We start from the raw sequence: 22,073 nt of genomic DNA on the forward strand, positions 1-22,073 counted from the left end.
CACATTGGTGCCTTAAGATAAAAAAGGCGGAGGGGGGTGGTGGAAGAGGGAGGGAGGAAGCTCAGTAAGCAGAAAGGAAATGCAAACTGATTATTGGGGTTAAGAATTAAGATATAAATATGTAGATGTTTTTCATCCCCAGGATTTTCACTAATCCAAATGTTCACGTACTGCTTGGAAATTTAATTATTTGGAACTGGTTAAATGTTACCCTGACCTCAACCAACAATTGAGTTTGACTTCCTTCCGAGACCCAAGGGACATGGATGCCAGATGAGACTACCATCTCTTCCCGCTCTTCCCGCAGGGATGAGGCCTGCCAGGGGCTGGTGGCTCGACTCCTGACAGGCGGCCGCTCTGTGGACTACTGGCAGAGATCCAGAGCAACAGACTGGCGCTTGGGACTCTTTCCCCGCCCAGTCTGTCCACCCTCGCATCCTGTGCGGCGCGCCCGCCCTCTCCGGGTACCCCCGGGGGCGGGGCTGCGGGGCTGCGGGAGCGCACGTCCCTGCGCCGTGACGTCACAAATCCCGGCGCCTTGGAACCCGCAGCTAGCAACCCGCTTTGTGTCAGTCTCCAGCCCCTGTCGCCGCCCTCGGGCACTTTCTCGCCAAACGTCTGTTGCGGGGGTTGGCTCGGCCCCGGGAAAGACCAAAGGGGACGCAGCGTGTCCCCACGGCGGCTGCAAGAGGATCTAAGCATGGATGGCAGCCGGAGAGGTAAAGGGCAGCTGTCGCGGGCGACCGCCATCTCGCGTCGACCCGCTCTCCGACCCTCGGATCTGGGGTCCGGGTAAGGGGCCGCGCGGGTCGAGGCCGCGCGCTGGGCTCTCCCCGACCCCTGCTTAGTCGCCGGTGTTGACCCGAGTGTTGCCCCGAGCTGCCCAGGCCTCTCGCCCGGGATGAAGCCCTGCTTGAGGGGTTCACAGGTCCACTTCTTGCTCAGAATTTGTTGCCCTGACTCCAGGAGGCCCTGTCCCCTGAATTCGGGGTCGGAGGCAGAGGAACCAAATGTGGTCTTTGGAGTCAGACCTCCCTGGGCCCAAAATTAAGCCCCGCTGCACTCCCGAGGGGTGAGCCTCAGTTTCCTCATCTCGAACCATGGGTGGTGGTAAAAACACCCATGGTTTTTTTTTGGCATTAAATGGGTAAAAACACCCATTTAATCTTGAGGATTAAATGCAGATAATACATACAAAGCTCCTGGCACATTGTAAGTACTCAGTAAATACAAAATCCTTCATATGGTAACCCCGTCCCCGCCCCCCCCGCAAAAAAACCCCACCATTGAGTAACCCAGGGATTCTCTAACTTTAGTGCGAATAGGAATCACCTAGGAATCTTGTTAAAATGCTGGTTATGATTCAGTAAGTCTGATGGGGGGGCTGAGATTTTGCATTTCTAATAAGCTTCCAAATGATGCAGTGTTGCTGGCTACAGTTTTAGGAGCAAAGGACTAATCCATAGTCACTATGTATACCTGCCCTTGACTGAATACTCTGGGTTAAAATGGACATCACTGTGGAACAATTGGAGCCATATAACTTTAAATCTCTAGGAGTCAGCCCAGTCCAAGTAATCTGCATCTTCACACTTTCTGAGCCAGGCAGATAAGGCAATCTTCAGACCTCTTCTCCCAATTTAGTGTTCTTATCTATTTTAAACTGTACCTTTAAACCAAGCTGCTAGATGGTTCCTTGCAACAAGTCTTGCTTTGAATACAAGTGCGCCTCTATTATGTAATCATTCATCAAAATAAGTGCTGTTCTAAATGTAGGCGATAACTATTCATTGATCACCAAACTGTATACTCTGACACCTTGCCACCTAAGTTCCAGAAAAAGCAAATGAAAGTGCTGTTAATGGTTTTCAGAAGTTTTACCGCATAGGCTAACATTACTCATGCTGTGTACCAGAAACTATTCCCAAGTTAACGTTTTTTAATCCACAGAACATCTTGTACATAGGTATTCTCATTTCACAGTGAAGAAACTAAAAGATCATAAGTAACTTGCCAAGGTTCCAGTAAGTGGCACAACAGGCTTTGAATCCAGGTGTGATGAATGTGAAACCCTAGAGCCATTGTTTTACTTAACTATCCCATGGTAGAAGTGGGAGCATGGGAAAGGATATATGTAAAATTTAGAATATAATAGACTTAGTAAGACTTAGTGTCAGTATTTATTAATTAAATTATTTTTAAAGTCAGGCTCATGTCAAAATGGAAAAAGGTTTCTATTTTTATAACTTATGCAATTTAATTAGCTTCATTTTTAAGACATTATATAATATATAGTATCAAACATTGTTTTTTATTTTGAGTTTTTAAGCAAAATGTCATATTCAACAGAGATCTAGGGTAGTCAGTTCTCCTATACCATAGTTATTAATAGGAAACCATAAGTAATTTTAGCCAGAGCTAAAATACTTAATTTTAACTGAAAGTATTGCACTTTCTAAATTGCTTTGATTTCATTAAGAGGTTACCTTTGATGCTTTCAAGAGCACAAAATATTAAGACATCTAACGTTATAATTTATTTATCTTTTGTCATTTATTCTCTCTGACGTTGTGCTCTCTAACTTCTGTAGATATACCTGCTTCTTCCTTTTCTGTGAACTGAAGGGAAACACACATACATTAGAAAGGAATTTGGAGGGAATAAACTGCATACAGGGAATAAACTACATACTTCTTAGCCTGTTTCATATGATATAGTAGCTTGGAGCATGGTTTGAGTCCTAAGCAATTTATATTGATCAAGATAGTGTAATGGTTGACTCAGAAGCCAGACTGCCTAGGTTCAGACCCGAAATCTGTCACATAGCAGTTGTGTAATCTTGGGGAAATTACATGCTTTACCTCTTTGTGCTTCACCTATGTACCTCTCATAGGACTGTTGTAAGGATTAAGTGAATTTGTTTCTACAAAGTGCTTAGAACAGTGCCAGGTACAGTTAGCAGTATTCAGTAAGTTAGCATTTGACTACAAGTGAAGAAGCCCAACTCAAGCTGGCTTAAGCTAAAATAGGATTTTTTGAGTTCATGTACGAATAGGCTAGGGAGGGTAGAGCTTCAAACATGGTTAGATCCCGATACTCAGACGGTGTTACCAGGGATCTCATTTGGTCTTGGTTACACTTTCCTCTGTGTAGGCTTCGTTCTCAGACAGGTTCCCACTGTGTTGTGCAAGATGGCCACCAGTAGTGCCATGCTTATGTATGTTCTAGGAATTTCCTTATAGTTCCAGTAAAAGTCCCATGATTACGTCTCATTGGCTGGACTTGGGTCACATAGTCATTCCTGATTCAGTCAACGTTGCTGGCCAGTTTGGGGGGATATGCCCACCTCTGAGCAATGGGACCCACTGGAACCAGCGGGGCTAAGCGAGGGGGGGAGTGGTTCCCCAAGCAGGTTGAGGTCCTATTTCCAGATAAAGGGGCATTGGATTCTGGGCAGGCAAAAAGTCAACACTTTTTTCCCCTCTGGAGAAATAAGGTTTGCTTGAGAGTTTGTTGGTTAGTTTGCTCTTTTTATGTTTAGTCTCTCTCTCCGGGCAAAAACTATGCTAATTTCATGACTGTCTTCATTACCAGCTCAAGTGGTATCACCTTGACTTCTCTTGTCCTAAATAAGTTAATTTTTTTCCTTCTTGCTCTCTGGCCTATGATGTAGAAGGAGCTTCTTGTGTATTCTGATCTCAGATTGTTGTTTGTTTTAGTCTGTTCTGGTAGGCTTTGTTCTCTGATCCTGGATTTTAGTTCTACTATCTTGATACCTCTTTTTCTATTTTCAAACATCATATTTCTTCCAGACTTTGTGTCTTCCCCACACCTTTATAGCTTATAAAAGCCCACCTGATAGCAGACTGGCCATTTTACCCACTTAAAACATGTCTTGGGATACACTATATTTTGCATGTTAAATTCCATTAAACTCTGTAACTCAGCCTTCCTATCTTGGAGGTTACCCCTCAAAACACAATCACTTTTTCGGGAGAGAAGTTATTTTGTGATAAAGTATATATCTAGTTTTCTGACAGCCTATCTGGTCTGAAACATGAGACACTGACTTTAGGGGACATAGTGAGTTTTCCATCACTAGAGGTGCTTTTAAATATAAGATGTTTAGGGACTTCCCTGGTGGCTCAGTGGTTAAGAATCCACCTGCCAGTGCAGGGGACACGGGTTCGAGCCATGGTTGGAGAAGATCCCACATGCTGCGGAGCAGCTAACCCCATGGGCTACAACTACTGAGCCTGCACTCTAGAGCCCACGAGCCACAACTGCTGAGCCCACGTGCCACAACTACTGAAGCCCGGGTGCCTAGAGTCCGTGCTCCGCAACAAGAGAAGCCACTGCAGTGAGAAGCCCACGCACCGCAACAAAGAGTAGCCCCTGCTCGCCGCAACTAGAGAAAGCCCACAGGCAGCAACGAAGACTCAACACAGCCATGAATAAATAAATAATGAATGAATGAATGAATGAATAAATAAATGAATAAATAAATAAATTTATGAATATAAGATGTTTAGATAGAACCCAAGCAAGAGGGTAAGTGGGTTGAACTAGATGAACCTTAAGACATCTTTAATCATTAAGTTCTGATTCTGACATTTTTATATACTTATATATAATAATATTATACTGTATAATTTATAATTTACCAAATTACTTTGTGAGAGGATTACTTAAAATTATTTTTAAGGACAGACCAGCCTATGATTAACTGAAATAGTTAATCATATGTATCAACTGAAAATCTAGTTGTGTTCTATCTCAAAATCATTTAAAAACCAGTAGGTCAATGATTTACTGAATAAAGTCAGTATATATCAAATAACATAATTAATGTGTTTATCATTTTATCCAGTGAAACTTAAGCCTCAGGGCACAACTGTTTTGAAAATTACTTATTTTCTTAAAAGAGAAAGCCTTTTATCTATTGGCCGCCGAATTTTTGTGTGATATGTCATTGCTGGTTAGTAATATGATTGAATAAAATTTTAAACAATTTTGGTAAAGATAAATTTATTATTTTTTATGTGTTCAGTAGTGTCTTTGTGAAAGTTGTGTTTCATTTATCCTAATTCATGTTTTTTTGTTAAAAGTCAGAGCAACCTCTGTCCTTCCCAGATATGGTCCACCCTGCCTATTTAAAGGACACTTGAGCACCAAAAGTAATGGTAAGTGAGGTACTTAAAATGGTGAAAGATTGTTAAAAGATTGACCAAGTGTGTTTCCTTTATTTGTAAATTATATAACATGATGAAAAAATACTTCATTTAATCAATATTTGAACTTCATATTATCAATTATAATTACATATGATAGGAATTCTTGAGATTAGAGAATTTAGGAGCCCATCATGCCCTGGATGTGGACCTCGCTACCTTGTGCTCCCTGCTGCAGCTCCAGCCCAGCTCTTCTCTTTGCTGGCCGACTACCCTGGCTGAAGGCATGCCTTCCTTGTTAAAATTGTGATTAGCAGATTGTTAAAGACACAGCACTGAAAAGGAAAAGCTGTGCAGAGGAAAAGAGCCCTTGAAAAATGCATTTTGTATCAGGAGCAAACACTTACCCAACTGGGCCTCTTTATCCAATTGGACTTCTAGATCCTATGAAAACGGAATCTGTATTCTGTAGATGTTTTCACGTTTTAAAGCCTTTAAAGTAAATTTTAATGTACATTTAAAGTATTTTTATAATTATAGCTTAAAATGTTTAAGCCTGGGTTTTTAGGCAAAATACTAACTGAAAGTCTTTCTTTCCTTATTTACATGAAAAATCCTTTATGCTGATCCTCCAAATGTGAAAGAAGAATTATTTTCCGTTACCTCATTTCTTTCTTTGTAATAAAGCATATATACACATAGAGCCAGAATCATAAACTTTGAAAATCCATTTTTAAATAAAAATTTTGAACTAGTTTTAAAAGATACATGGAGGATGAAGAACAATATGTCGTATACTAACTTTTTTTTAAAGAATATATGTGCAGAGCTGGTATAGGAATAGTGATTGTAAGTATGAGGTTGCCTTGGTTCACATCTAAACTGCATCCTTTATCAGCTGTGTGACCTTGAAGACCTTACTCACATCTCTCTGCCTCAGTTTCCACGTCTATTAAATGGTGATAATAATGACTAAATGAGTTTTTACAGGTAAAGAGTTTACAGCAATATATGCATGGTACCTATTCAATAAATGTTTTTAGTAGTAGTTGTAGTATTAGTGTCAAGATTATCATTATTGTCTATACTTTTATTATGCATAGAATTTCCTTGGAAGGATACATTAAAAAAGTAGCAGAGTATACTTCTGGGAGAGGAGACTAGGGGTCAGGGCAGGAAATTCACTTATTTTTCAATGTCTCTTCAATGTCTTTTAGCTATAATTTTTAACCACATGCATGTATTACTTCTCAAAAACTTTTTAATATTTAAAAAAGTTATGCTTACATTCACATTTTATACATTTATACTCATATATACATGCTTAATTCTAAGATTTCTTTTAACAGTTTAGATGAGGTCAGGAAGTTTAATGTCATCCAATTTCTTTGTAATTATACTTGTCTTAAGATAGTCCTAATACTTCAAAAAGAATGCAATAAACCGATTTGTAGGTCTCGTTTTCAGATATAAAATTAGAAGTTTGCATCTCAGAATAGAATCTTTGCCTAGAGTTTCGGAGTTTGGGATTTGTTTGATTTCCCAGACTCCATGTATTCAAGTGTTAACAATGGTAACATTATTTTATCATCAGGCAAGCAGCTAAACATTTTTAGTTATGAAATTGAGAGCTGTCAATAAGAAATCGTTTTGTAGATGTAATGGTAGATTATATTTCTCAATCTCTTCCCAAAACTCTCAGGCTTGTAAAACTTATTCCTAGAGAGGTTTGAACCCAAAGTAGTGAATAGCTCATCAGTTATCAGTGCAAGGTGACAGCTAGGACATATTCAGCATCACAGATATAATGTCAGTATCTCCATGGTTAAACTTCAGAACATTTATAAGAAGGAGCTTAATAATCAGTAACTTGTTTATCTCATGATGACTTTTATATTAATTTTAAATATATAATGATTAAATATGTTTTAATTTTTAGCTTTTTGCACTGACTCCTCCTCTCTCAGACTAAGTACCCTCCAACTGGTCAAGAATCACATGGCTGTTCACTATAATAAAATCCTTTCAGCCAAAGGTAAAAACATGCAAATGTTAACTTTCTGTACCCAATTTAAACCCTTCTCAGCTTCACTTCTAATTAGTGTAAATCTGTAGCAAAAATGAATACATTATATACCCATGGGTTTGTGTTTGGTATAGTAAGATACCAACCACAGACTCTATATACCTAGCAAATTCGGAATGCCATTTTTATTAACTGTATTTGAATGTGATATCTATGTTGTTTCATTTTACCTGTTATTCCTAATATATTTTTGCGATTAGATGCTGATCTTAATATAACAAAAGTTTATGATCTTCTCTTTTGTTTTCAAATTTGTTTTAAAGAAGCTACACAGAGAAGATGGTAACTACAGTTTTTTTCCTTTTTGTCAGCTTTATTGAGTTGTAACTTAAATATAATAAAATGCACTAATTTTAAGTGTACAGTTGAAATTTTTGAAAAATATATACATTTTTATGATCACCACTACAGTCATGCTATAAAAGAAGGATGGGCTAACTACAGCTTGCAGGCCAAGTCATCCTGCCACCTGTTTTTGTACAGCTCCTGAACTAAGAGTGCTATTTATATTTTTTAATGGTTGAAAAAAATCAGAAGAATAATATTTTGTAACATGTGAACGTTACATGAAATTGAAATTCCGTCGTCCATAAATAAACACAGTCACATTCATTCTTTTACACATTGTCTATGGTGGCTTTTACACTAAAAGGCAGAGTTGACTAGTTGTGACAGAGGCTATATCACCCTGCAAAGCCTGTAGAATTAGCTCTCTGTTCCTTTACAGAGAATGTTCACTGACTCCTGGTATAGAACATTTTCATCGTCCCAAAAGGTTCTCCCTAGTCCTTTGCAATCACTCTCTTCCCTCCAGTTCCTGGCAACCACTGCTCTTCTTTCTCTCACTATAGTTTTGCCTCTTCTAGAATTTCATATAAATGAAATTATATAATATGTATCATTTTGGGTCTGGCTTATTTCAATTAGTTAACACTTTTGAAACTAATCCATGTTCAGTATTTCTTCCTTGTTATTGCTAAGTAGTATTCCATTTAATGAATATACCACAATTGGTTTATCACTTCACCAGTTGGTGGACATCTGGATTGTATTGACTCACTTTTGGCAATTAGGAATAAAGCTGCTGTAAACAGTCACATAGAATCTTTGAATGTATGTTTCCATTTCACTTGGATAAATTTATTTACTAGGAGTGGAATGGTGGCGTAATACGGTAAGTGTATGTTTAACTTTATAAGAAACTGCCAAACTGTTTTCCAGAGTGACATTTTTCATTTCCATCACTTCCACATCCTCACCAACACTTCCTATTGGCAGTCCTAGTGGTTATGTAATGGTATCTCATAGGGTTTTAGTTTCTATTTCCCTAATGTCTAATGATGTTGAGCAACTTTTTTTTTCCTTTTTTTTTTAATTGAAATATAGTTGACATACAATATTACGTTTCAGGTGTACTACATAGTGATTTGACATTTGCATACATTATGAAATGATCACCAAGTCTACTAACCACCTGTCCCCATAAAAAGTTAATTGCAATATTATTGACCCTATTCCTTATGCTATGTAGTACTTATCCGTGGCTTATTTATTTTATAAAGGGAGGCTTGTACCTCTTAATCCCCTTCACCTATTTTGCCCCCCATTCCCAGCTCCCTCCTTTCTGGCAACCACTCATTTACTCTTTGTATCTGAGTCTTTTCATTTTGTTTGTTCATTTTGTTTTTCGGATTCCACATATAAGTGAGATCATACAGTATTTGTCTTTTTTGTCTGACTTATTTCACTTCTCATAATACCCTCTAGATCCATTCATGTTATAGCAAAAGACAAGATTTCATTTTTTATGGCTGAGTAATATTCCATTGTATATGTACACCACATCTTCTTTATTCATTCATCTATCAGTAGACACTTAGCTTGCTCCCATATCTTGGCTATTGTGAATAATGCTGCGGTGAACATTGGAGTGCATATAGCTTTTTAATTACTGTTTTTATTTCCTTCAGGTAAATTCCCGGAAGTGGAATTACTGAATCATATAGTAGTTCTATTTTTAATTTTTTGAGGAACCTTCATACTGTTTTCCATAGTGATTGTACCAATTTACAATCCCACCAACAGTGCACAGGGGTTCCCTTTTCATTGAGCAACTTTTCTTGTGCTTATTTGCCATCTGTGTATCTTCTTTGGTGAAATATCTATTTAGATCTTTTGCCCATTTTTTAAAAATGGATTGTTTGTCTTCTTAGTATTAAGTTTTGAGAGTTCTCTTTATATGAACATGGGTCCTATGTCAGATACATATTTTGCAAATATTTTCTCCCGGTCTGTGACTTGTCTTTTCATTTTCGTAAGTTTTTATTATGAAATAACTTTAGGCTTATGGAAAAGTTGCAAAAATAGTACAGAATGTCACAGAAACCCTTCACGCAGCTTTCCCTGATGTCAAAATCTTACAAAGCTGTAATACAATTATTAAAACCAGGAAATTAATATTGACACAATACTATTAAATACAGACCTTATTTGAATTCTACCAGTTTTTCACCAGTGTCTTTTAAATTTTTTTTTAATTTTATCATTGGAAGAGCTAAAGTTTTTAAATTTTGGTTCATGTTTTCTGAAGTTTATATTTTAAATGATTAAAAAATCTAAAGAAAAATATTTTGTTATATGTGAAATCAAGTCCAGCTTTTCAAATTTTTAATAGTTTATGCTTTTCATATCCTGTTTAAGAAATCTTTGCCTAATCTTAGGTCATTAAGATTTTCTTGTGTGTTTTCTTCTAGAAGTATAAGTTTTAGCTCCTACATTTAAGTTTATAATCCATTTTGGGTTAGTTTTTTTATATGGTATGATATAAGGATCACTTTTTTGCCTATGGATTTCTGAATATTGAAGTACTATCTGTTGAAGAGATTGTCCTTTCCTTATGGAACTGCCTTGGCACTTTTTAAAAGACAATTGACCAGGGGCTTCCCTGGTGGCGCAGTGGTTAAGAATCTGCCTGCCAATGCAGGGCACACGGGTTTGAGCCCTGGTCTGGGAAGATCCCACATGCCGCGGAGCAACTAAGCCCGTGAGCCACAACTACTGAGCCTGCGCGTCTGGAGCCTGCGCTGCGCAACGGGAGAGGCCGCGACAGTGAGAGGCCCGCGCACCGCGATGAAGAGTGGCCCCCGCTCGCCACAGCTGGAGAAAGCCCTCGCACAGAAACGAAGACCCAACACAGCCATAAATAAATAAAATAAATAAATAAATAAATTTATTTTTTAAAAAAAAAAGACAATTGACCATATGCAAGGGTCTGTTTCTGGACTTACTCTTCAGTTCTGTTGATCTGTTTGTCTATTAGAATACCACACTGCCGTCATCACTATAGCATTACAGTAAGTCTTGAAATCAGATAATGTAGGTGCTCCAATTTTGCTCTTTTATTTTCTCAAGCTTGTTTTGGGACTCCAGTTACAAGTATGTTAAGTGAGTGATACAGGTAGGTTAAGTCAGTGATGCTCTGCACATTTCTTTTCCAGTCTTTACTCTGTTTCATTTTGAATATTTATATTGCTGTGTTTTCAAGTTCACTAATATTTCCTTCTGCAGTATCTAATGAGCCATTAATCCCAACCAGTATTTTTTTTTTTTTTTCAGTATATTTTTTATCAAAGATACTTTTCATCTCTAGAAGTAGCATAAAAATCAAAACAAGGAAGTGCAAGTTCTGGAACTTTTTGTGATTTTCGCATTTGATATTTATTGTCATTTATAAAAATTAAGAATATTATTAAACAACTGATTTTTCTCTTTCAGCTGCAGTAGACTGCTCAGTTCCACTAAGCATGAGTGCCAGCATCAAATGTAAGTAATTTTTAACATATTGCCTTTTTAAAAAAAAAAAATTATGGTAAACTACACATAACCTAAAATTTACCATCTTAACCATTTTTTTAACTTTATTTTTTTTATAAATTTATTTATTTATTCATTTTTGGCTGCGTTGGGTCTTTGTTGCTGCGCGTGGGCTTTCTTTTTAGTTGCAGCGAGCGGGGGCTACTCTTCATTGTGGTGTGCAGGCCTCTCATTAAGGTGGCTTCTCTTGTTGTGGAGTACGGGCTGTAGGTGCGCAGGCTTCAGTAGTTGTGGCACATGGGCTCAGTAGTTGTGGCTCACAGGCTCTAGAGCACAGGCTCAGTAGTTGTGGCGCACGGGCTTAGTAGCTCCACGGCATGTGGGATCTTGCCAGACCAGGGCTCGAACCCGTGTCCCCTGTATTGACAGGCGGATTCTCAACCACTGTGCCACCAGGGAAGACCCCATCTTAACCATTTTTAAGTCTACAATTCAGTGTCATTAAGTACATTCATATTGTGGTACAACTATAACCACTATCCATTTCCAATTCTTTTCATCTTGCAAAACTGAAACTTCACACCCATTAAACAGTAACTCCCCATTCACCCTGCAACCATCGTTCTATATTCTGTCTCAATGTATTTGACTTCCCTAGGTAACTCATTTAAGTGGAATTATCCAGTGTTTTTCTTTTTGTGATTGACTTATTTCACTTGCACAGTGTCCTTAAGGCTCATCCATGTTGTAATGTGTCAGAAATCTTCTTGCTTTTTAAGGCTGACTAATATCGCATTGTATGTACTACCATATTTTGTTTATATGTTCATAAGTCAATGAACAGTTGGGTTGTTTCCACCTTTTGGCAATTGTGAATAATCCTTCTATAGACATGGATGTACGAATATTCGTTTGAGACCCTGCTTTCAGTTTTTCTGTGTATATACCCAGAAATGGAATTTCTGGACCATATGGTAATTCTGCTTTTAATCTTATATTCCCAATTTCCAATTTGAGGGTTCCAATTTCTCCACGTCCTCCCCAACACTTGTTCTCTATTTTTTTGATAGTAACCCTCCTAATGGATATTGACATGCTGCGTTTTGAGGAAGCATTTTCTAACTTTTAAAAATCATCCATAAAAGAAGCTTGTATTGTATTTCTCAGTATAAGAACTTACAGTTGAGCCCAGGCTCTGCCAGTAAATCACTGTGTAACTTTGGATAAGTTATTTAACTACTCTGGGTTTCATTTTTCCTGTATATAAAAATTTGGATAGTACTGAAAAGCTTGCCAAGGTTCAAGTTCTAGAATTCTGTGATTCTCACTGCCCTCAGCTTGTTAAGATTACTGAATTAGGGACTTCCCTGGTGGCGCAGTGGTTAAGAATCCGCCTGCCAATGCAGGGGACACAGGTTCGATCCCTGGTCCGGGAAGATCCCACATGCCACCGAGCAGCTAAGCCCGTGCGCCACAACTACTGAGCCTGCCCTCTAGAGCCCACAAGCCACAACTACTGAAGCCCGCGCGCCTAGAGCCCGTGCTCCGCAACAAGAGAAGCCACCGCGATGAGAAACCTGCACACCGCCATGAAGAGTAGCCCCCGCTCACCGCAACTAGAGAAAGCCCACATGCAGCAACAAAGACCCAACACAGCCAAAAATAAATAAATAAATAAAATAAATTTTTTTAAAAATTACTGAATTATTCATTGAAAATACCATAACTGGCACTTTTCTTCAGATAAATATTATCTACTATTTGTATCCTAATAGCTAACTGATAAACATGGTAGTTATTTGTATCTGAAAAGCTGTTGACATATATTATTATAGAATCATGATATATCTCCCCTTTGTATGTACATACATATGGTATGGACATTGAAAAATATTTCTATTTTTAGAAATCTTTACTAAGGAAATAATCAGACCACAAAATTTGAAATTCCTATTTTAAAATGTTCTGAAAGATACCATTTAAGACCTTTTGAGGCCTTTGAGTCCAATCAAGAAATGCATACTTTAAAATAGCCAAAGAGCATGGATATCACAGCCTGTGCTTGTCTTATTGTAATTATATAAATATCAAATATTATAAACTAAGTTTAGTATTTTCTTAAGCTGCTGTTTGAACTTAATTGTTATTTATAGTTTGCGAGAGAATTTCTGCGTTAAAAAAGAAATAACAGCTTCAAGTAGTGCATGCTAAGTGATAAATGAATGAGAGCATAGATAGGGAAATGCCCCTTATGCGCAATCTGGGAAAGATCACAGGCAACGGTTGTACCTATCTCTGCTTGTACATTTTCTTAGTGGAACAGGTAGGAACGGATGGGACTTAAGCTGAGCCAGTTGCCACCAGTGAGCCCAGTGTCTTTATCAGGCCCTGTGCTTGGCGCTTCGTATTCTCCCTCTTCTGTGACCTTTATGTTTGCAACAAGCCTTCGTGTAGGTTCTCATATCTTTGAATGAGTCTTAGGGTTCGAATAATTTTATAGGAAGGGTAAAGGCATTTTAGGCAAGAGTACAGTGTTGAGTATATATTTTTAAAGACCAGTTTCACCATAGCACACAAGCTATATGGGCTAGTCATTTTATGTCTTTCCCTCCTCTTTTGTAAAATGAAAGATAGATAATCTCTAAGGATCCTTCCAGTTTTTTAATTTCTATGCTTTATATTTCTTCTTCTGTATCATATTAGTAACTTTTTATAGCACAGAAAACTGGTTCAATATTTACAGGCTTTCAAAATCTGAATCATTTGAATTAAGGTGGTTTTACCCAGTTGACATTAGATCAAATAATCCTCTTTAACTAGGCTCTAAATGGGAAAGTTTTGCTAAATTTTCATACTGAACAAGTTCCTGAACAGTAGATGTATAAAATAAGATTATCTCTTTTTTTATTCAGGTTGTGTAATTAAAAAGCCTGAATGTATGTATTAATCCTCTTACTGAAACAAATTCACCAATTTAAAATCCAAATTCACCAATTTAAAATAATCAGGCATTTTACATATTTTGTTTAGTACACTAGAGTTTATTCAGTGATTAATTCAGCAAATATTTTTTGGGCACCTACTGTTTGCTTTTATAGAGCTTACATTCCAGTTGAAGGAGACAAACAATAAGCAAATGCAAAGAAATAAGTAAATATAGACTATGTTAGATGGTGATAAGTGCAATGAAAAAGAATGAAGCAGGATAAGGGAGATTGGGACTTTGGAGAAGAAGGCCTCACTGATAAGGTGAGCAGAGACCTGAAAGAAATAAGGGAGAAGCAGGTGGGTAAAGGAGGGAAGAGCAATCAAGATGGAGAAAACAGCACATTCAAAAGCCTTGACATGGCATTGTGATCAGTGTATCCAGGGGAACAGCAAGAAGAGCTGTATAGGTGGTGTGAAATAAGCCAACTGAAGAGGGACAAGCAATGAGGTCAATGAGATGGGACAAAGAGATGCAGACCACATAGGGCTATGACTATTTGCAAGCACTTTGGCTTTCACTCTAAATGAAATTGGAAGCCATTGGAGGGTCTTGAGCAGAGGAGAAGGAATAGAGCCAGTTTAACTTTAAAAGCATCTTTCTGGCTGGTGAGTTAAGAATAGTCTATAAGGGGCAGTGGTAGAAGCAGAATGACTAGTTAGGAGACAGTAATTCAGATGAGAAATAATGGTGACTTGGACCAAAGTGCCTGTAAGTAGAGGGAATGTGAAATGGCTGGATTCTGGAAATATTTCAGATGTGTGTCAACAGTATTTACTGATGGACTGGATGTAGATAGAATATGAGAGAAAAAGAAGAGTGAGTCAAAGATGACTCCCAAAACTTAGAGTCCGTCAACTAAAATGACAGTTATAATTTACTGAAATGAGGAATATGATAGGAAGATATTTAGGGGAGGAAGTGAATCAAGAGTTAAGTCTTGGTCATTGTAAGTTCAACATAAATACCTGTTAGAAATCCAAGTGGAGATGCTGAGGAGGCAGTTGGAATACGAAGTATGGAGTTCAGGAGAGAGTTCCAGGATGGAGATAAAAATTCAGAAATTGATGGCATATAAGTTGTATTTAAAGAATTACTCCTATTTTTTGTTTTTAGAATTTAGACTTAGCTAGTGCTTATTTATCCCACGATATTTTCTGCTTTCAGTCAGTTGAGACAGGAGTTTTTCTTTTTGGCCATGTAAATGAAGAAAATTGTGATGGCTAGAAGAATTGCAAAGATTGTAATCACCAAACCAAAGTGTAATTAATAATCATTACTTTGTGTGTTACAAAGCTGATGCTCATTGTAATCAGTATGAACTAACTTAGAAACAGGCTTTAAAGACATATTTTAAAAAAGAAATCTGTGGTTTTGAGTCATCTCTGTTTTTATAAGATATACTCTTCTGTCATAGCAGACAACTGACTTGATAATTTCAGTCTTTTTCAAAACTAGAATATCTCTATATACTTTGTTGAATTGTCTAAATAATGCCATATTCTAAGGCATTAGAAAGGCTTTATTTTTTACAGCAGTTTTATTGACAAATAATTTTCATACCATAAAATTCATGGATTTTTACTAAGCTTACAGAATTGTGCAATCATCACTACAAACCAGTTTCAGATATTTTCCTCACCTTAAGAAGATCCCCAAAATGATAGCTTTGCAGCTGCTTCCTCCTCCCACTCCTAGCCTTGGAAGCCACTAATCTGCTTTCTTTCTCTATACATTTGCCTTTTCTGGACATTTTATATAAATAGAGTCATATATGTGTTTTTTTGCATTAGACTTTTACTTAGAATAATGTTTTTGAGATTAACCTATGTGGTAACCTAAATTAGTACTTTGTTCCTTTTTAATTGTTAAATAGTATTCTGTTGTATGGATAATGCCACATTTTGTCTATTTATCAATTGACTGACACTTGCACTGTTTCTGTTTTTTGACCATTATGAATAGTGCGCTATGAACATTCATGTACAAGTCTTTCGTGGGAATATGAATTTTCATTTCTTTTGGGTATATACCCGAGAATGGAATTGCTAGGTCATATGGTAAAATTATATTTAACTTTTTAAGAAACTGCCAAACTGTTTTCTGAAGTGGCCATACCATTTTATATTCTCGCCTCCAACATAATTAGGATTTCAGTTACTCCATATCCTTGGTAACATGTTATTGACTCCTTTTTTGATTATAGCCATTCTAGTGGGTGTGAAGTGGTGTCTCATTATGATTTTAATTTACATTTTCCTCATGATTAAGGATGTAAAGCATTTTTTCATAAGCTTATTGGCCATTTATATATCTTTAGTAAGTGTCTTTTCAAACCTTTTGCCCCTTTTTTTTCCCCCTAAATCAGGGTGATTTGAAACTTGAAATTATCTTGTCCATTAAGTTGATATAGATTCCAATTAAAAAGTATATGTTAAATTTTAAATTTTACGTGAAAGTACAAGTCATTTTACTTCTGGTTAGCCTTCTTTTTAACTCTGAAACTTGACTAGCTTTCATTTTGCCATTTTCAGTCTTTGATAATGACTCAATACCTGACTTAACGCACACTAAAATGTGAAACCCCCTTTTTCGTTTGTATTTTCAAATGACTAGCAGTTAAGAAAAATGGAAATCAGTTATCCTAATTAAAAATAATGTTTTAAAATTTAGTGTCATTTTTTGACTCATATAAAGCTTAAATTTTTATAGCATATGATGGTATTGACAATAATATTTCATTTGCGGGGGAGTATATGGATTAATTCAAACTCTGCATTTGGTGATTACAGTTGCAGACAACACAGTCAAGCATTTCTAACCTTTATATGTCTATATCTGCTAGGAATTGCTCCCTTGAGCCCTTAGGCTTAATCAATTTGTCATATCTTGTTTGTGCTCTTTAAATAGTCAATCCATTTGAAGTTTCTATAAATTAAATATTTGTTATCTTTATACAGAAAAGTATATGGATTTTTATTTACATATCAGTAGTATAAACATTTTTAGCAAGAAAAAAGTGCCGTTGGGGCTTCCCTGGTGGCACAGTGGTTGAGAATCTGCCTGCCGATGCAGGGAACATGGGTTCGAGCCCTGGTCTGGGAAGATCCCACATGCCGCGGAGCAACTAGGCCCGTGAGCCACAATTACTGAGCCTGCGCGTCTGGAGCCTGTGCTCCGCAACAAGAGAGGCCGCGATAGTGAGAGGCCCGCGCACCGCGATGAAGAGTGGCCCCCACTTGCCACAACTAGAGAAAGCCCTCGCACAGAAGCGAAGACCCAACACAGCCATAAATAAATAAATAAATAATTTTTAAAAAGACTTTCTCTCTCTTTCAAAAAGAAAAAAGAAAAAAGTGCCCTTTACTAGTCGTCTAACACCAAAAAATTAATTTTTCTATTTTATTCTGTATTTCAAAAGATTTTTTTCCCCTCAGATGCAGACCAACAACGAAGAGAGAAACTCAAAAAGGAATTAGCACGGTGTGAAAGGGAATTGAAATTAACTAAAACTGCAATGCAATCCAATTCTAAAAGTAATTCCAAGTCATTACTTAACACTCTACAAAAGGTAAGATAGTATTTATACCTTTTAAAAGTAAATGTTTCTAAGATACTTCATTGGTGGTGCAACCTGACTTTTTGATAATGTTTACTATAGGTCAGAATTGGTAAACTTTCCTGTAAATAGCCAAATAGTAAATATTTTAGGCTTTCCAGGCCACACAGTCTCTGTCACAACTATTGTGCCATTGGAAAGCAGCCATAGACAGTACGTAAATGAATGGATGTAGCTTTGTTCTAGTAAAACTTTATTAACAAATAAGGTGGTGGGCCAGATTTGACCTGTAGGCTATAGTTTGCTGACCCCTGCTTTAGGTTTTTTGTGATACCCTTTATCATCTGATTAACGGAATTCTTTTCGATTCCTAGTTTGCTAAGAGGATTTTTTTCTTTTCTCATGAATGTGTGTTAATTTTATCAAATTCTTTTTCTGCATTTTTTGAAATGATGGTACAATTTTTCTTTTTAATCTATTCAAATGTAGTGAATTATAATCGAGTTTCTAATGTTAAATCAACTTTGCATCCCTAGTATAAACACAGGTTTGTCATGATGTAATTCCTTTTTTAATACATTACCAGATACAGTTGCTAATATTTTGTTTAGGGTTTTAGCATCTATGTCCATTATTGATATTGACCTGTCATTTTCCCTTTTTTCTGCTACGTCAGGTTTTGCTAGCCTTATAAAATAAACTGGTTGCTCTTTCCTCTTTTTCCATGCTCTAGAGTAGTTTATGTAAGTTTGGAATTATTTGTTCCTTGAAGTTGATGGAACTCAGCATTAAAATTATTTGGGCCTAGAGTTTTATTTGTGAGAAGATTTTTGACTGCAATTTTTGAAATCATTATAGAACTATTTTCATAAGTTGTACATATGTAGAAAGTTGTCCATTTCATCTAAATTTTCAAATTCTTGGCATAGACTTGTTCATAATATATCTTAAATCATTTCATAATCTCTCTTGAATATGTATTAGTTCCTCTTTTTATCCTAATGTTGTTTATTTGTGCCTTCATTCTTCTTTTCTTTATTATTCTCACCAGAGATTTGTCAGTTTTATTAATCTTTTTAAGGGCACATCTTTTACTCCATTGATCCTCTCTGTTGTACTTTGTTTTCTAGTTGGGTAATGTTCCTGCTTTATTTTCCTCTTTTGGCTTTCTTTGAGTTTATGTTACAGTACTTTCTTCTACTTTTGTTTAGTTTATTTTCAGCCTCACTTCTTTCATAGTATGAGCATTTTTAAGGCTATATATTTTCCTTCAAGTGCTGCTTTAGCTGCATTCCACAAGTTTTGATACGTGGTATTTTTATTATGGTTCAGTTCAAAGTATTTTACAGTTTCCATTATAATTTATTCTCTAACTCAAGCGTCTTTTAGAAGTGTTTCTTAATCTCTATTTTTTTTCCTGGTTTTCTCTTTGTTACAGATTTCTAGCCTAATTGTATTTTGATCAGGGAACATCTGTATGATATCCATTTCTTGAAATTTGTTGAGACTTGTTTTATGGCCCAGTAGGTGGACAGTTTTTTTTTCTTTTATTTGTTTGGACAATTTTTTTTAATGTACTATGTCATATGTGTTTCAAGAGAAAATATATTCTATAGCTGTATGCAGTATTTAATATATAGTATATGCATTAGATTAAGTTTTATATCTTTTAGATGTTCAAATGTTATTGATCTTTTTGTCTAATTAGTCTTTTATTAAGAGAAATCTTTCACATGATTATGTATTTAGCTATTTCTCCAAGAATTAGTACTAACAATTTTTGTTTTATATGTTTTGAGTCTATATTATTATATACATACAGACTTAGAGATGATATATTTTCTTGGTGAATCTAACCTATTGTCACTGTGGTTTGAACTTCTTTGCCTTGATGCTTTTTATATTAAAGTGTTTTCTGATAGTGATATAGTTAAACCAGCTTTCATTTCATTAGTATGCCTTTGGTATATCTTTTTCCATTTTTTAATCCTAATATTTTAGATGGGTTTTAGGTGGGTCAGATTATTCACTCTGATAATCTTTGCCTTTTAAAGTGGAGCATTTAATATGTGTTTATTTCTTCTTTCTTCTTGTGTACTTTCTATTTGACCCACAGTAGTAGGCAGGATTCTAAGCCCCACAGTGAACCCCACCCTTAAACAATCCCCTCGTCTTGAGTGTAGGCAGTACCTGTAACTTGCTTCTAACCCATGGGATGTGGCAAAGGTGATGGAATATCACTTTTGTAATTGTTATGTGGCAAAGTGAAGGGAATTTCCCCCTGTAGATTGAGAGAAAGGAAAAATAGGTCTGGGAGTAATTTCTGCAGTGGGTGCTGTTCCCCTCCCCTAGCCATGCCAAAGAAACAAGGGAAGGGGGAAATTTTCTCAGGATTCTTCCTGCTCTTCCCTGAGAGCTTTTGGTGGAAAAGCTCTTTCCTAGAGGAAAAGCCTGCAAGAGGGTACAAACTCCCCAAGTCTCAGAGGCTTCATACTCTTACACTAGTCCACACTCAGTCCTTAGCAATTAGCTAAAAACTTCTAGCATAATCTTCTTACCAGTTTATATGTCATTCAGCAGCATCTGTCCCAAATAAGCAAATGCTTAGGTCCTGTTTCTCCCTGCAGGTACCTATGTCACTGTGGATTTTAGGTTAGTTGTGACCTTAGTTCTCTCAATAGTTCAAGAAAAATCATTAATTTGCTGTTTGTCCAGCTTTTTTCTTATTATCATGGTGAGAGCTATGCTCTTTCCATTTCTCTCCATCTGTCAGCTGAAACTGGAAGTCTTTTTGTGTGTGTGATGGTCTCTTTTTAAACTTTTTAATTTTGAAAATTTTAGCATCTATAAAAATAGAGTGGTATAATGAACCCACGTGTTCTTGTCCCCCAAGTGCAACGATGATCAGTTCAGGGCCAGACTTATTTCATGTATATCCTCACTCACTACCCCCATCCCAGATTATTTTGATGCAAGTACCAGACATATAATTTTATCTATAAATATTTCTGTATATATCTAAAAGATAGACCACCATACCATTATTATGCCTTAAAAATTAATAATTCCTTAATATCATCAAATATCCACTGTTCACATTTCCCCATTATCTCTCTTTTTTTAAGTTTGTTAGAATTGGAATCTAAATAATTTCAACTAATTGATACATTTCTTTTAATCTATAATTTCTCTTTCCCCCACCTCTCTATCCCCCACCTTTTTATGTGTTGGAAAAAACTTGAGTCATTTGTCTTGGCTTAAGGTTTTTGTGGACCATCTGGGTAATGCAAATTTAGGCTGCAAGCTTGTGTGGAAGCAGCATATGATTTCGCATTCTCAAAGGCCACTGTTCTCTCAGTGCCAGTGTTCAAGATGGGCAAGTTTCTTTGTAAGTCATCTAATTGGAGGGTAGCCGTTGAGAGGATCCCAGATTCATGAGCATGGTCTCCTAGACTGTCTAGATTAGTCCCTGAGCTTTGTTTTCTGTCCCCTAGCAACTGTGATATGGAAAAACTATTGCCTCTTGGTAAAAGCCGTTTCATTTTTGACTCCAGCTCTTTCCATTGTACATGAAGATGTGACATATCAGTAGGCAGGGGTAAAGACTAAGGGCATTTGTGAATTAAGAGTGAACCTGGGTCCTTTTTCTCTGAGAAGTGTGGCGGAGCCATAGACCAGTTTTTCGATGGGAAGTTATGTCATCGTATTGACACTTTACAAAGACTACACTGGCAGCAGGGAAGGACAGACTAATTGTGTGACAGTTGCAGTATGGGGAAGAAATGATTAAGATGTGATCTGTAAGACAGCCGAAGGAGCACAAGGAATATATATTTAGGAGACATTTAGAAAGTAGAATCCCCAGGACTTGGTGACTGATCAGATGATATGAAGGGCAAGAGGCAGGAATTAAAGAGCTTTCCAGGTTTCTGGCTTGGGCGACTGGGAGAATGGTGATCATTCACTGAAATAATGACAGCAGGACGAAGTGCAGTTTTTTCTTCGGGAGGCAGATAACGTAAAGTATGAGTTTACTTGTTCGGACCTGCTTAATTTGAGATGCCTTTGGAACATCTAATATATTCAGTAGAGGGCTGGATGTAAGTATCTGTGTCAGGAGAGAGGTCTGGGCTGAAAATAGATTTGGGAGTCATCAGGAAAGCTGTAAATATGTTTAAGAGTCCCCAAGGCTGCTATATAGATAAAAGGACTAGGAATAGAGCTGCTTCCTTTAGAATAAACCTGCTCTACACTGTACCATCTGGGAATCTGTTCATCAATATTTGACTCATGTATGTATTTTCATTTTTAGTGATGGTACTTTTTAAACATATTTTTAAAAATGTTTCTATTATCTAGCATTTTGAATATAAATTAATCTGTTTTGAGGTAAGGATGGGATTTGTTGAAAATAAAATATATAATTAAGTCTGTAAATGGACGATGTTTTCCATTCAT

General features: G+C 36.7%; 1 protein-coding gene across 3 annotated transcripts in view; it reads left to right on the plus strand.

Annotated features, from left to right (window-relative positions):
• The first annotated feature begins 528 nt into the window (after positions 1-528).
• Positions 529-22,073, plus strand: part of SPATA7 (spermatogenesis associated 7) — a 34,595-nt gene continuing 13,050 nt past the window's right edge. For 2 of the 3 annotated variants that reach the window (XM_061182788.1, XM_061182790.1), the window contains exons 1-5: positions 529-719; positions 5,109-5,183; positions 7,111-7,206; positions 11,032-11,079; positions 17,494-17,627. In XM_061182788.1, coding sequence (XP_061038771.1) covers positions 701-719; positions 5,109-5,183; positions 7,111-7,206; positions 11,032-11,079; positions 17,494-17,627 — 372 coding nt within the window. In that variant the 5' untranslated portion in view covers positions 529-700. The remainder of the gene's footprint in view (positions 720-5,108; positions 5,184-7,110; positions 7,207-11,031; positions 11,080-17,493; positions 17,628-22,073) is intronic. The other variant, XM_061182789.1, reaches the window with a different exon arrangement.

The sequence above is a fragment of the Eubalaena glacialis genome, chromosome 2 (genome assembly GCF_028564815.1).
Source record: "Eubalaena glacialis isolate mEubGla1 chromosome 2, mEubGla1.1.hap2.+ XY, whole genome shotgun sequence".
NCBI lineage: Eukaryota > Metazoa > Chordata > Mammalia > Artiodactyla > Balaenidae > Eubalaena > Eubalaena glacialis.